Here is a 12481-nt window from a genome sequence, read left to right on the forward strand (position 1 = left end):
TTACCTCACATTAAGACGGTCTCCAGTTTAAATCTTGGTGGGAGCTTTTCTGTGAGCAGTTTTCATGATTTTCACGCCCATGATTCCCCCCCACAAGATTCAGCCCTTGTTAAAACCTAGTGTGAAAACTAAATTGCATTCCTGACAGAACTTCACCCTAAATATTTCAGATTGATTATCTAAGAGTTTAGACTTCCCCAAAACATGCTGACAGTCATGGATTTGACATAATTGATTAGAGAAAGGATTAAACTAAACTGACAGAAGTAGTTTCATTTCATCAAAAACATTTTAAACTCCAGAGAGAACATTGAAGTTTAACTAAAATTCTGCTTTGGATTTTGTTGTGAGGTTACTTGTGTTGATATTACCTTCGGTCTATCATCTGGTAGCACCTTTTCATCCAGGTAAAACCGGGCATTCTTCTACGAGGAGTGGCACCATTGAGATACACAATCATGTAGTCCTCTGCCACCATTAGTTCTAAGGTACTAATTACATACCTAGAGAGAGGGATAGAATGAAACTTTATCAGCATGACTTTGCTGTAACAAGCTGTCCAACCAGTTTTCTATGAGACATCAGCACAAGAACTCCTATTTCTGAAACTATGTGCTTAAATCAGGTTTTGTGAAAACACATGACAGAGGCCTAGTGTTCATCGAAGGAATGCATATGGCCTGCAAAGTTTTAAACTAAAATCCTCATATCTTGAAAACTGATGGAGTTCTGGCTTTTGTGGTTAAATCTTGAAAAGAACATTATGCACAATCGCAGTCAACCTTACAAAAACTTGCACAATCTGTTAGCCCTTAGAGTATGTGTTGGGAATGACTCTCAGCTACTACCACAACAAATTTGAGCTCAATTGCATTCAAAACTGACTGATTTATAGCAATTTCTGTCTTTGTTGAGGTTGATTAGTGATGGCTATCTTCATCTGAGTTGACCCCAAAAGTTATTCCATTGTAGATGTACATCCAGTGATTTCTTTCTAAGTTTTATTAAAATTAGTCCACTAGATCATGAGATATTTTGGTAACACTCAGACACTCAGCAGGTGATTACAAAGAGCAAAGACTGTCCACACAGCTAATTTGTGTCTATTGTTTTGAAATAAGACACAAAGGTGAATGCTGCCAGGTCTTTTTGCCCTGCATATCCACATGTAATTGGGGCTACAGAGAAATTTCACTTACAGGAAAAGGTTTTCCATTACATAGTTATAGTTGTCACAGTCGCTGTCTGGCAGGAAACATGCTGCAAACACGATGATGGCATTTTTTTCAGCATAGTAACCTGAGAACATGTAACAGACAGAAAGAGAACATTGTCACTAAGTTGCAAAGGGAAAGAGGACCTGAATGCAGCGCAATTTTAAGCATTTGTGTTCCTTTTGTGTACCTCCATGAGAGATAACCCTTTTGTATGGCTCAATGCACTTCATATCAATGCGGTGCTCCTGCTCTCCAATCACCACGCTCCTCCACAGTCTTTTGTCTCCTCTCTCTTCTGCTCGATGACCTGCTGTAGCACCGCCTGATGCTGCTCCTTCACCCAGATTAGGCTCTTCTGAGTCTGCTGTTTGTGGCATTAATGAAAAGCTTAACAAAATAATAGTAACAAATTTAAAAATCTTGACATATCGGTGTATATTTGAAGGAGAGCACAGTGGGGAGAGCAGCAAACAAATTGAATTTGTACAAAAAGTTCATTACTCTTGTTATTATTTTCAATTTCTCTTACCTCATGGCAGTCAATGGGAAATTTACTTATAGGAGTAAATGAAATGTCCACCAATGTGCTGATAGCCATTTAGACAATGCCATATGCTGTCAAGCGTGAATGTGCAATACAGTATTTTTGGTCACATATCTTCTTTTATTGTATTTGTTCAGTTCAGTATAATCATGTGTCTGTTTCTGTTTATTGAAACACACAGTACTTGTGTTCTGTCTCCAGGTTTGTGTCTTACCGTGTGCATTGAACTCCAGAGAGTCTGTCTCATCAGGCGTGTCAATCCCATCAACACTAACATCCAGATCATCCCCAGTATCCAAGGCGTCGTCCTCTGTGTCCAGAGCATCTTCTGAAAGAAGCGACCCCTCGCTGTGCTCCAATGACACGTTCAATGGTGGAGCTGACAGCTTTCTCCTTTGATTTGATCCACCTGATGTATCTGCTGAAGAGGGTGGGTCTGTTTAAAGAGACAGAGCAAGTGTATTTTTTTTAAATATGTGGATCACAAAACAATATCATCTTTCAAATACAAGACAACATTAAACATAACAACAAAACAGATGGTACAACAATCATTTGGGCCCTTTATTATGATAGAGGACTTTAAGGTGCCCCGGGGGTTCTAGGAGCCAAGCTGTTGAGGGCAGTTCACTCCTTGATATGGTCTCCCATGGCGAACTGATTCTATTTAAGATGCCAAACCAAGCTTGAGTCAATAACCATTTTGATGGATTTTGAAAGCCAAGGCCTCACCTTAACCCAAAACCTGGAACAGAAGCTCATCAGCAAAGCTCGATGGTTGGGTTGTACCCATGGGAGATAAAAATAAGATAGAAGGCTTAATTATTCAAGCTGAATTCTGCAATAGAATAATTTTGCATGACTTTAGTGGTTGGAAAGAACCCCAGTTTGTGTATGAGGTTGACAGACATGGATTAGATGTAGCTGGTTGTACCTTAATGCTCAGTGTGGCTCCTTTACCAGTCTCCTGGAGTAGTAGTTTTCCGTGATAAAGAAAGAGTTGCTACTTTCCAGGTGCATTCCACCTTTAACTCCATCCACATTCCATGTGTGGACTGAGGTTACAGAGGAAGTTAAAGCAGTGATTCACAATCCTGGTCCTTAAGGATGAGTGCTGATCTTGTTTTAGATGTTTTCCTGCTTCAACAAACCTAAGATAAACTTCTGAGTCAGTCTTCTGCTGAACTTGATGACAATGTGCCGAGGTAATTTAATCCTTTGAATCAGATGTGTTGAAGCAGAAACATCTAAAACATGAAGCACATCATGCCCTAAGCACCTGTTTTTGGAAGCAACTTCATATTGGCAGGATCTCAGGAGAGGATGGGGTTCCCCCAGAGTTCCTTAATGTCCTCGATGTTTTTGGTCTCAACAGAGCCTCAAAACTGACAAACCAGAGGTCAGGTTCCAACTTAAGATAAATCACACTTCACAGACACATATGGAAAGTCTATGCCAGGGCACAGAGATAAGGGTTTGCAGTTTGATTGACTAATTATGACATTTTTAGTTTTTGTAAATGTGGCAGACCAGCTAGCTTAAAAGGATGCCTTCAAAAAACACCATAAACGTAAAAAAAATAATTAGAACAAACATTTTGCAAAGTTTGATGAAAATACAAGCCCAACAAGAAAACAGGAAAGACAATAAACCTAAACCCATGTTTTAGATAATACAACAACCCAAACAAAACTTTTTTTGAAAAAAAAGTGTTTTGTGAAATGCTGTGAAGTTTCTTACGTATAGTTATGTTGTCATTTAAAATGATGCAGTATAATGTGAAATCTTTTAGTGTGCATCTTATCCTCTGATAAAGATTTCTTTACAGTGTTCAACAATAAGCTGACAAAGCTGTGACAACAAAATGGTACGTACTTGTCATCACTAAGGAACTACGTAGATGTAAAACAAGAAATGACATTTGCTAATGTTTTAAATAAAGACAAAAATACAAAGTTAGTTTATCTCTTGTTTATTTACCGTCTCTGTTATCCAGCTCCTCAGCAGCTTCTTCACTGGAGGCCATCTTCATCATCATCATCCCTGCTGCATCGACTCCGTGCTGGGAGTTTCTGCTTAGAGGGACAGAATAACAATAATGAGTCACAACATAAACTATCATTCCTATAACCAGTGCCACTACAGGCACAACTACACAGAGTATTGGACCAAACAAGCCAAAGACAATCATCTATCTACAACATGAAAGAACTGAAGTGTTCCCATGACACTGAATCAGAAAGAGTTTGAAATCTATTCAATAGACAAGAGAAGTAAAGAATCACACAAGGGACAAAGCAGATGGAGAGAAACTGACTGGATCCTCATTCCCAGGCTGCACGTGTGGGCCGAGGACACAATACTGAGCAGTGTTGTCACCTCCCTCCACCCAGAGCTCCTCTAACAGATTCTAATTAACATAAAGCCTACCAACAATAGAGAAAAGCAGCACAGATAGATCAGTGCACACGATTACAGGATACGCACACACACAAGCGTTTTATCTTTTTTAAAAATTCTTGTTCTCCTACCTTTTCCTCATCCACTCAGAACCAGAGACCTAACCAGTCTCTCCACAATAAGTCACATGATGAGTTAATTATGGAAGGGGTCTATTGTGCGTGTATGCAAACACGCATGCTTGCATACACACACAGAGGGATGAACAGGGGAGGGTCATGGATCCCAAAGAGGGGGCGGGTCATCATGACTATGAAGTGGGGCAAAATGAGCACAATACTACAACTGCTGACGGGAATATTTACTGGGCTGTGGAGACAAATACAACTGCACACGTATACCCCTCACTTGGGCATAAAGTGACAATCTTTTGCCTGAGGTGAGCCATTTTAGTAACATTCACATCTTGTTCATGTCTCAGCTATTAGCAGAAGCATTTTAATGGTCAGTTTGGACAAGAGAAACGTGGTTTTTAGAGCAGGTGGAGGAACCTGGAAAGGTGCTAAATCGTCCTACAAGACAAAAACTCTGCCCTATTAACACATTACGTCTAATAGTGACAGGAATAAACCTAAGATGTATAACTTTCGTACATTTAGTTTTTGTAAAGCACAGTGCATAACAAAAACTTTAATACCTCTTAATTTATTGATAAAAAAAACAAAGCTTAAGGATTTAACACAATTTTAAATGAATTTGAGCTTCCTATTTGTGCCTAAAAACAGTATTGCATGTCTTAATATGCGAAAACCCAAGCATATCTACTACTTTTCCCTCTCAGTTTAATAATCCCATCTTACTTTTAGAAAGAGCAGTCAAAACAAATATATTAGCACAGTTATAGTGTTTAACTAAAATGAGCTGAAAAGGTAGATGGAGTTTTGCAGACTCTAGTAGCAGCATTTTATTATTAGATCCCAAAAATAGGTGAGCGTGTATTTATCTGCGGAATTTATTTCTGGGTAAAATTGAGTCTGACATAGGAAAAAGCTCACCTTGATAGGAGAAAGTGAACGTATCCATCTGACACATATCGTGCATGGTCTTCAGTCTTGGTGTGAGCATCTGATTGGTGGAATGGTTCTCCGTCGTACTGATAATGAACATTTTCTGAATCATAGTGACTCTGTTCGTCTGCTTGATGCTGAGAGTACTGGAGTTCAGACGAACATGCAGACTCATCCACATATGAGCTCTCAGCTGCATACTGACACTTTACACATGCGTCATCCTGGCTGTGATGGGCATTAACTCCAGTTTCAAACTGGTTCTCACTCTGCTCAGATCTGAAATGTTTGGCTAAGGCATCAGTTGTGAACTCAGCATAGACCTCTGTGGTGTTCTGCTGCTGACTTTCAGATTTGGTTTCTGCGCAGGATCGAGAAGCGCTCTGGTTTTCAGTTCTTTGGTCGATGTGGTGGAAGTTGTAGCCGTACTTGGTTTGACCCTGAGTTGTGTTCTGAGTTCCTGCCGACTGATATGCAGCATTTTCACCGGTCGGCTGAGATGACAGTTGTGGCGTTAAATCTTGGCATCTTCTGTTACAGGAACAAGGAATCTTGAATCAGTGCAAATACATGAAACACAGTAACACTCAGCTATATATGACATTTCTGGTAATGCTTCAATAGATCTATTTCAAACACGCATGCAAACTTTGTCTAACATAAAATGGGTCCCCCATTAGAACTGTCATTGTCTTGTCAACTTGTTCACAGGAAATATTTTGATTGGTAATAACAGGAAAAATCATGTTTGCCATATAGTCCATATAGTGTATCACTTGAAAATGCATTATCAACCTTTTCCTGTTGTGACAAGTTAAACTTTCCACCATGTAAAAGCTGTGTCTGTATTTAAATATTCAGGGTTTCACAGAATCACCAAAAAACACACACACAAACACACACACAAAACCTACACAAGTACAAAAAACCCCAAAAAACAATCATTTTGCAGGTGCAATCTTTGTCTGTTCTCCTCCACAACGCAATGACATACGGGCAACATTTCAACATTTCATAGAAGACAGTAATGCAGAAACACAAAAAGACACAGGGAAGTCAAAACCAAAGCTCCAGCTCCACTAGAGAACTCATTTTTCTATTTTGAGCTTCCTATTATAAACTCTTTTTAGTTTTTCTTGTTACTGTGACATTAAATTGATCTCCTTCATAGATACCTAGAGGAGAGGGATGAGGAGGCTTTCTGCAGGAGTGAGCAAGGAGGCTCAGGTTTATCCTTTGCTGAAGTTTGAATTTTTTTGTGTCTGTGACATACATATTTTAATGGCATATCAGTGCCATTTAATTCAAAGTAATATATGCATTGTTATAAACATTTTATGCTTTTTTGACAGACATTTTGAACCACAATGAAAAAAAAGTGGACAAAACATCACATTTAAAAGAATGCTCAATACAAAAATGACTCATTTTGTTAATTAGCTACTTTCATATAAAGAAATAAGGAGAAAGGAAATGAGGAAAGGTGGTAAGGATGTACAAACAGCAACAAAAGTAGATACTTTCTTTAATAAAACTGAATGTAATCAAAGAAAGTTGTGTGAATGATAGCTCTGCATATCAGCAAAGTTTAGATCAAAACAAAATGAAAAAAATAAAAATGATTTCTGCCTTAAAAATAAACACATGTACCATTCACTCAGAAACAACTTACACTGTATCTTTATTAATGCTAAATGAATAAAAGCTATTCTCTGTTGTAGTTAATATTACCAATACAAACACTCACAAAGCTGCATTCACACACCAACACCTTGTTAGAGGGTGGGAGGGAGGGGGGGTTCCATTAGCTGTGGAGGAACTCCAGCTGTAATGAGGCAGGTAATGCATATTTAATGAGGCGCAAATAGATTCATAAGAACACACACAGAGCTGCAGATCAAACCTAGTCACTGAACACACACCAAATACACCCTCGTACACAGGCAGAGTTTGTTTCATGCTCACACAGACACGGACACACACTCTTGTCCAGTCACACCAAACGCATAACCATTCATTCTGTTTGTTGTGTCTGTGAGTTTCCGTCTGTCACTCACCCATCCCACATGTACATGCAAATATATAATCCCCCCACCTGCCGCCACATACACACACACATAGATCACCAGACTCAATTTGTCAAGAGAAGAAGGGGGTGTGTGAAAGATGTGTGTGAGGGTGTATGTGTGTAGCAAAGTAACATGTTTGGATCACAATCCCTGTTCACTATCACCAGCTTAAAATCACAGCAAATGTGCTGAAAAACTACTTGGGAATCACAAAGATGAAGCAAAACATTAGGGTTTAAAATCTGTTGTTGCTTACCTTGAAACAGGGGAGTCAATATCTTCAGAAACTTTAAAACTTCCACACTGTTGCTCAATAGACCATTTATCTGTCCTTAGAGTTTGTGGGTGACCGTGGTCCTCCCTTTTATGTAGAAACCTGTCCCCCTTTGACTCAAATGTTTGTAAATCGGTTTGCTGAAACGAGGAACCTGAAATCAGGTCCTCAGTAAAACTCAGGAGGTCAGAAGATTCAAACTCATGTGTTTCTTTCCATGCTTCTTGTTCTTCTTGAGTCCATTTAGGGAGGGCAGAATGGTCTGAATCAAGATCCTCATCTTGCTCCTCTTCCATTAAATCTCCAGAAAATGGTAAGCCAAGTCTTTTGTCAGTGGAGATGAATGACTCGTTTACCGGGGAGCTAATCAGAGAGCTGTTGGGAGAGACTGAACTGTTAGTAAGTACAGGAGACTGGGTTTCCTGTCTCACTAACTGAGCTCCCCACACTTGAAAGCCACCCAAGGAGGTAGCACTTGGCGGAGGTGCAGAAGGCGACTCCCCACCTTCGTCTGAGTCCTCCATTGAGATCTGTGAACGGACATAAACTTCCTCTCTGGTTTTCAGGAAGTGATCTGATGGATATCTTAATGATGGTGACACACTTCGGGCCACGGTGCTTGACTCATTTTTATTTTCTTCTTCTGTTGGTCTACAATCCGATGGACTGAAAGCCTCAGGGTTGGTTTTTGATTGGCTCAAACTGAGCTCCATGTGATCTCCATGTGCAGTTTTGGAATGGGTTTTCAATACTGAGGCAGCAGAAGACAGTATGCTGAATGTCTCCATGGATTTTCCTGTTCCTTTTGACTGCTTGTCATCGTGTGAAGGCTTATCAGACCACTCTCTGTTGGCTTCTTTAACTGTGCCAGGCACAACAATGTTTTCCATTTCCAAGCCTGAAAAACTTTCATCAGAATTACACTCAAGGTTATTGTTACTTCTTGTAACAAGGCTGTTGAATTCTTCTCTTCCTCCTTCCGAGAAATAGTTCCAAGATAAATCTTCTGTTATTTTGTTTTCTAGGTTTTCTCTGCATTCTTTTACATCACACTCTTGGGTTTCAAAAGCATGCTCATCTTCATTGTTGGTGATTTTGATGGGCAGATGTAAATGTAATGATGAAGCTGATTCTGAGTCACTGTGGATGCCCCAGTCGTCACAACTCAAGGATGATGACTGGTGTGTCTGGATTTGGGTTCCAGAAGCTTTACTTGGATTTTCTGAATCTTGTTGAGTGAAAGTTGAGGTGTCTACCAGAACAAATGGAGAATGCTCACTGGATTGCACTGTCCAGTCAACCTCCTCTGGATCCTCTCTACTTGTGTTTTTATTAATGTCAACTGGACTTTCCCCACTTTTTGTCAGGGGACCAAACTCTCTGTCAAATAGGAACACTTGGTTTGCTGTTTGATTTATATCCAAAGTTGTCCTCTCTCTTAAAAGATCAGCTGTCTGGCTCAGATTCTGCCTTTCATCACTCTGAACAGGTTTAGACACAGCTACAAAAGGGCTGGACTGCTCTTCTAGCTGTATCATGTCTACTACTGGGCTTGCACAGTTGTCAGGGGATGATGCTTGGCTCCAAGCTCCAGGCCCTAAATTGTCATATTCGGAGGTGGACGTGACCATGCCATGGACAGGTAGTTCCCACATGCCAGTACTTTGGTGAGGTGAAGTCCCATCTTCTGAATGTTTAGATGGAGAGTCACTAAATACAACCTCTGAATACTCACTCTGAACATTTTGCATGTCTTTACTACCCGTTTCCTCGCCTTGTGTTTCACAGTCTACTGTCTCTATGACTATTTTCACATTGTGCTCATTACCTGTCCACTCAACTTCTTCATTAATGACTTTACTAATACTGCCATCTTCTGAAGCTTTCTCTTCTTCTGTCTGTTTGCTTGGATGTGTTTCAAGAGAATCCTCGGATGATCCCACATGGCTGAGGTCTTTTTCATTTTCAGGTCCTTCAGGGGTTGTTAAGTTGGAAGAACTGTCCTCCTGGATGGTAGTGTTCCACATCTGCATTCCACCATCTGAGTAGCCTAGTGGACTTTCTACAGATGTGTCTTTTCTGATATTGGGGTTCAGCCCATGGAACGAACTAGAGTTTTCAGACAAGTTGTCAGGGGTGGTCAGAGGTGACAGACTGTCGTCCCGGATTGTCATATTCCACATATCCAGTGATTCGGGGTAAGAAGTGGTGGTTCCACTATCCGATTTGAGAAATCCCTGCTGGGCTGAGTATGTCCAAAAGTCCAACAGCTCCAAATGTTGGTCTTTCTTTTTACCTTGGACACCTTCGTCCTCTTCTTTAGAAGTATCTGGTGTTAAAGTGTTTAAGGTTGTTTGCTTATTTTTCAGAGTGAGCATTCTGTCCTCCTCTGTCTTGTTTTTTACAGTTACTCCATCTTCTGGTGGTGTTAATTGGATATCAGCCAAAGTAACAGGTTTCCACTGATCCCGAAGCACAAAGTCTGGGTTCCAGTTATCACATGTTTCAATTTGCTCTGTGACTAAACTAAGCTGAGGTTCAAGACTTTTTGCCTTTTGATGGTCAGCCTCTGGCTTTGAAATTTGGTCTTTGCCATATCTTTCTGTGAAATCAGAATTTTTTCTAGTATTTTCACATTCAGTCATTTGAGGACTCCCTGAGCTTTTGGGCCTGTTTAAGTTATTATTATCGGATGAGGACAATGCTCCTTGTGTGTCAAAGCTAAGTTCATCCCAGGTCTCTGACAAAGACGATGACATGCTGTCTTTGTGCTGCAGGACATTGATCCTTTCAATGACATCTTCTGGGAAGAACCTGACACCACAACTGCTTGGCGGACGGCTACCCACCAGACTATTGACTGGAGTTGGAGGAACCATAGTTTCCATCATCTCATTCCCATGGATCGTGCCTTGGTGATCAACTGAGGAATGTCCACTTTCTAGCCCTCCTAATGAGTTAGGAGCAGAGAAATCTATCAAGCTTAGTTCGTCGAGTTCTGACAAGCTAGAGCTCCCAGCTCTTCTTTCACCCTCATCTCCTCCACCTTGAGAATTTACCAGCTCCCCTCCTGCTGGTAGAGGCTGGTCACTACTGTGAAAGGGGTCAAAACTGAACAGATTAAAATTGTCATTTCTATTTTTGTTAGAGCGGTGCTTCCTCCTCTCAGGTGGGACAGGAGGAGAAAGTGATAAAAAGCCCAGGGGAGATGGGTTTCTCAGTCCTCCTAGTCCTGCTGCTGGACCTCCACTTGCTGTAACCTCACCAAGAGGACTGTCATCACTAAGAAACACTGAGCTCTCTTTGGAGGACCGACTGCTACGAATGGTGGTCATGCCGCTGTCAGGACTTAATATTTCCCCACCAACATTAACTCCTCCAGTGTCTTCTTCACGCTCTTCCATCACCCTATGTTACAAAAATAAAAAATTTCGTGAAACTATGTACTTATCTAAAATCATACCAACTTAGTGTTGTGACTTTTACTGGCACGAATTAAGCCATTTTATACCTCGCTACTGCCACCACATCTCCGTTGCCTCCCTCGGCTCTTTCTACGTCAGAACCATCCATGTCATTGATGCCAGATGACCCCTGGGAGAACTCCACACTGCCAGCTACTCCCTCTGTGGAAGAAGTCCTGCTGCTGGGATGACATGCTAATAACGAGCTCCGACGGTCAACAAAATTCTTAAGGAGGTCCCGGATGTCTTCCTCTAACAGAGGAGGAGTACCAGAGGATGCAGACGTGTCGATTGGAATGTGGTAGACTTGGAGACTGCCTGTGTCCTCCAGTTCACCAGAGAGAGACCAACTGGAGGACTCCTCCAACTCAGTACAGATCTGTAAAGAGAGCAACTTCCTTTTTGATATTCTTTTTTTGCTTTGTTTTTTCCAAACTACGTTAATGGCAGAGTACATTGCCAAAAATTAACTAATCTAAAGACCAATATTCATCAACTCATTCAGCCTTGTCAATCAACATTTTTTTCAGCTTTTTGCTGTCATTCATACATTTTATCAAATGAAACATTTAATTATTATCATTAACAAAATACCTCATGAACCACTAGACAAGGTTTAATGAAACTTGCAGAAAGTAATCCTTGGATGTACAATGATTACTACAACTGTAACTCAGTCAGCTGAACAGATATTGAGCTAAAATTTGATGTAGTAGTACCTGAGAGTCATTCACAACACAAACTGTGTGGGTGACGTTTCACAATTTTGCATGACATTGCACAAAATTTTATTTTCAAGGTTTGACTAAAATGGCTACAACCCCTCCACTTCTTGCTATAAGATGATCTTAGTCTAAAATTGGCATAAAAGGTAGCGGGCGATATGCATTTCTTCAAGGTATGCTATTATTTTATTCTTATTAAGAAAAATAGAAATTGAAACAAACCAATCCAAATAGATATTTCTATAACTTTAATTACATAAGAGTCACTGATACAAATCTGCGTCTCTCAAAGAATTGTACAGATGTCTGATTTGATTGTCTGTTTACCTGGTTTAACATGTCTGTGTTGTTTGAGTAGACTGCCATCTGCTGGCGAGGATGATGAACTGAATCACTGATAGACCACAGGACCACGAGACCATCATAGTCATGCTGATGACAGAAGGACTTCAGGCCCTCCACATAATCCTGCCAATCCTAAATGATAGGAGGGGAAAAAAGAACAAACATTACCTTTTATCATTTGCAAATATCAGTAAACACTTCCTAACTTTTTGCTTACATTTGTTTCTAACCTTGTGCCTTTTATTGCACATACAATTTAATCTAATTTAGTAAAAGTGGTTCCAAGTGAGTCCTCATCTGTAGTAATGAGATACAAAGCTGTCAAAGTGCACAGAGGGGTAGAAAGACACTTTGTGATTTATTGTTTGGAAATTAA

At 40.3% G+C, this 12481-nt stretch overlaps 1 protein-coding gene across 8 annotated transcripts in view; it reads right to left on the bottom strand.

The window, feature by feature from the left end:
- The window catches only part of LOC108234538 (prune homolog 2 with BCH domain), a 39979-nt gene that overhangs the window by 7888 nt on the left and 19610 nt on the right, over positions 1-12481 (bottom strand). For 6 of the 8 annotated variants that reach the window (XR_001808531.3, XM_017413772.3, XM_037975996.1 and 3 more), the window contains 9 exons: positions 12088-12237; positions 11083-11414; positions 7554-10979; positions 5217-5759; positions 3742-3836; positions 1976-2197; positions 1405-1581; positions 1200-1299; positions 372-503 (listed from right to left, as the gene is read on the bottom strand). Coding sequence is in view for 7 of the 8 variants with exons in the window: in XM_017413772.3 (XP_017269261.1) it covers positions 372-503; positions 1200-1299; positions 1405-1581; positions 1976-2197; positions 3742-3836; positions 5217-5759; positions 7554-10979; positions 11083-11414; positions 12088-12237 (5177 nt within the window). In the remaining variant the exon portion in view is untranslated. The remainder of the gene's footprint in view (positions 1-371; positions 504-1199; positions 1300-1404; positions 1582-1975; positions 2198-3741; positions 3837-5216; positions 5760-7553; positions 10980-11082; positions 11415-12087; positions 12238-12481) is intronic. The other 2 variants (XM_017413769.3, XM_017413768.3) reach the window with 2 other exon arrangements.

Source organism: Kryptolebias marmoratus, linkage group LG1 (assembly GCF_001649575.2).
Source record: "Kryptolebias marmoratus isolate JLee-2015 linkage group LG1, ASM164957v2, whole genome shotgun sequence".
NCBI classification, from domain to species: Eukaryota; Metazoa; Chordata; class Actinopteri; order Cyprinodontiformes; family Rivulidae; genus Kryptolebias; species Kryptolebias marmoratus.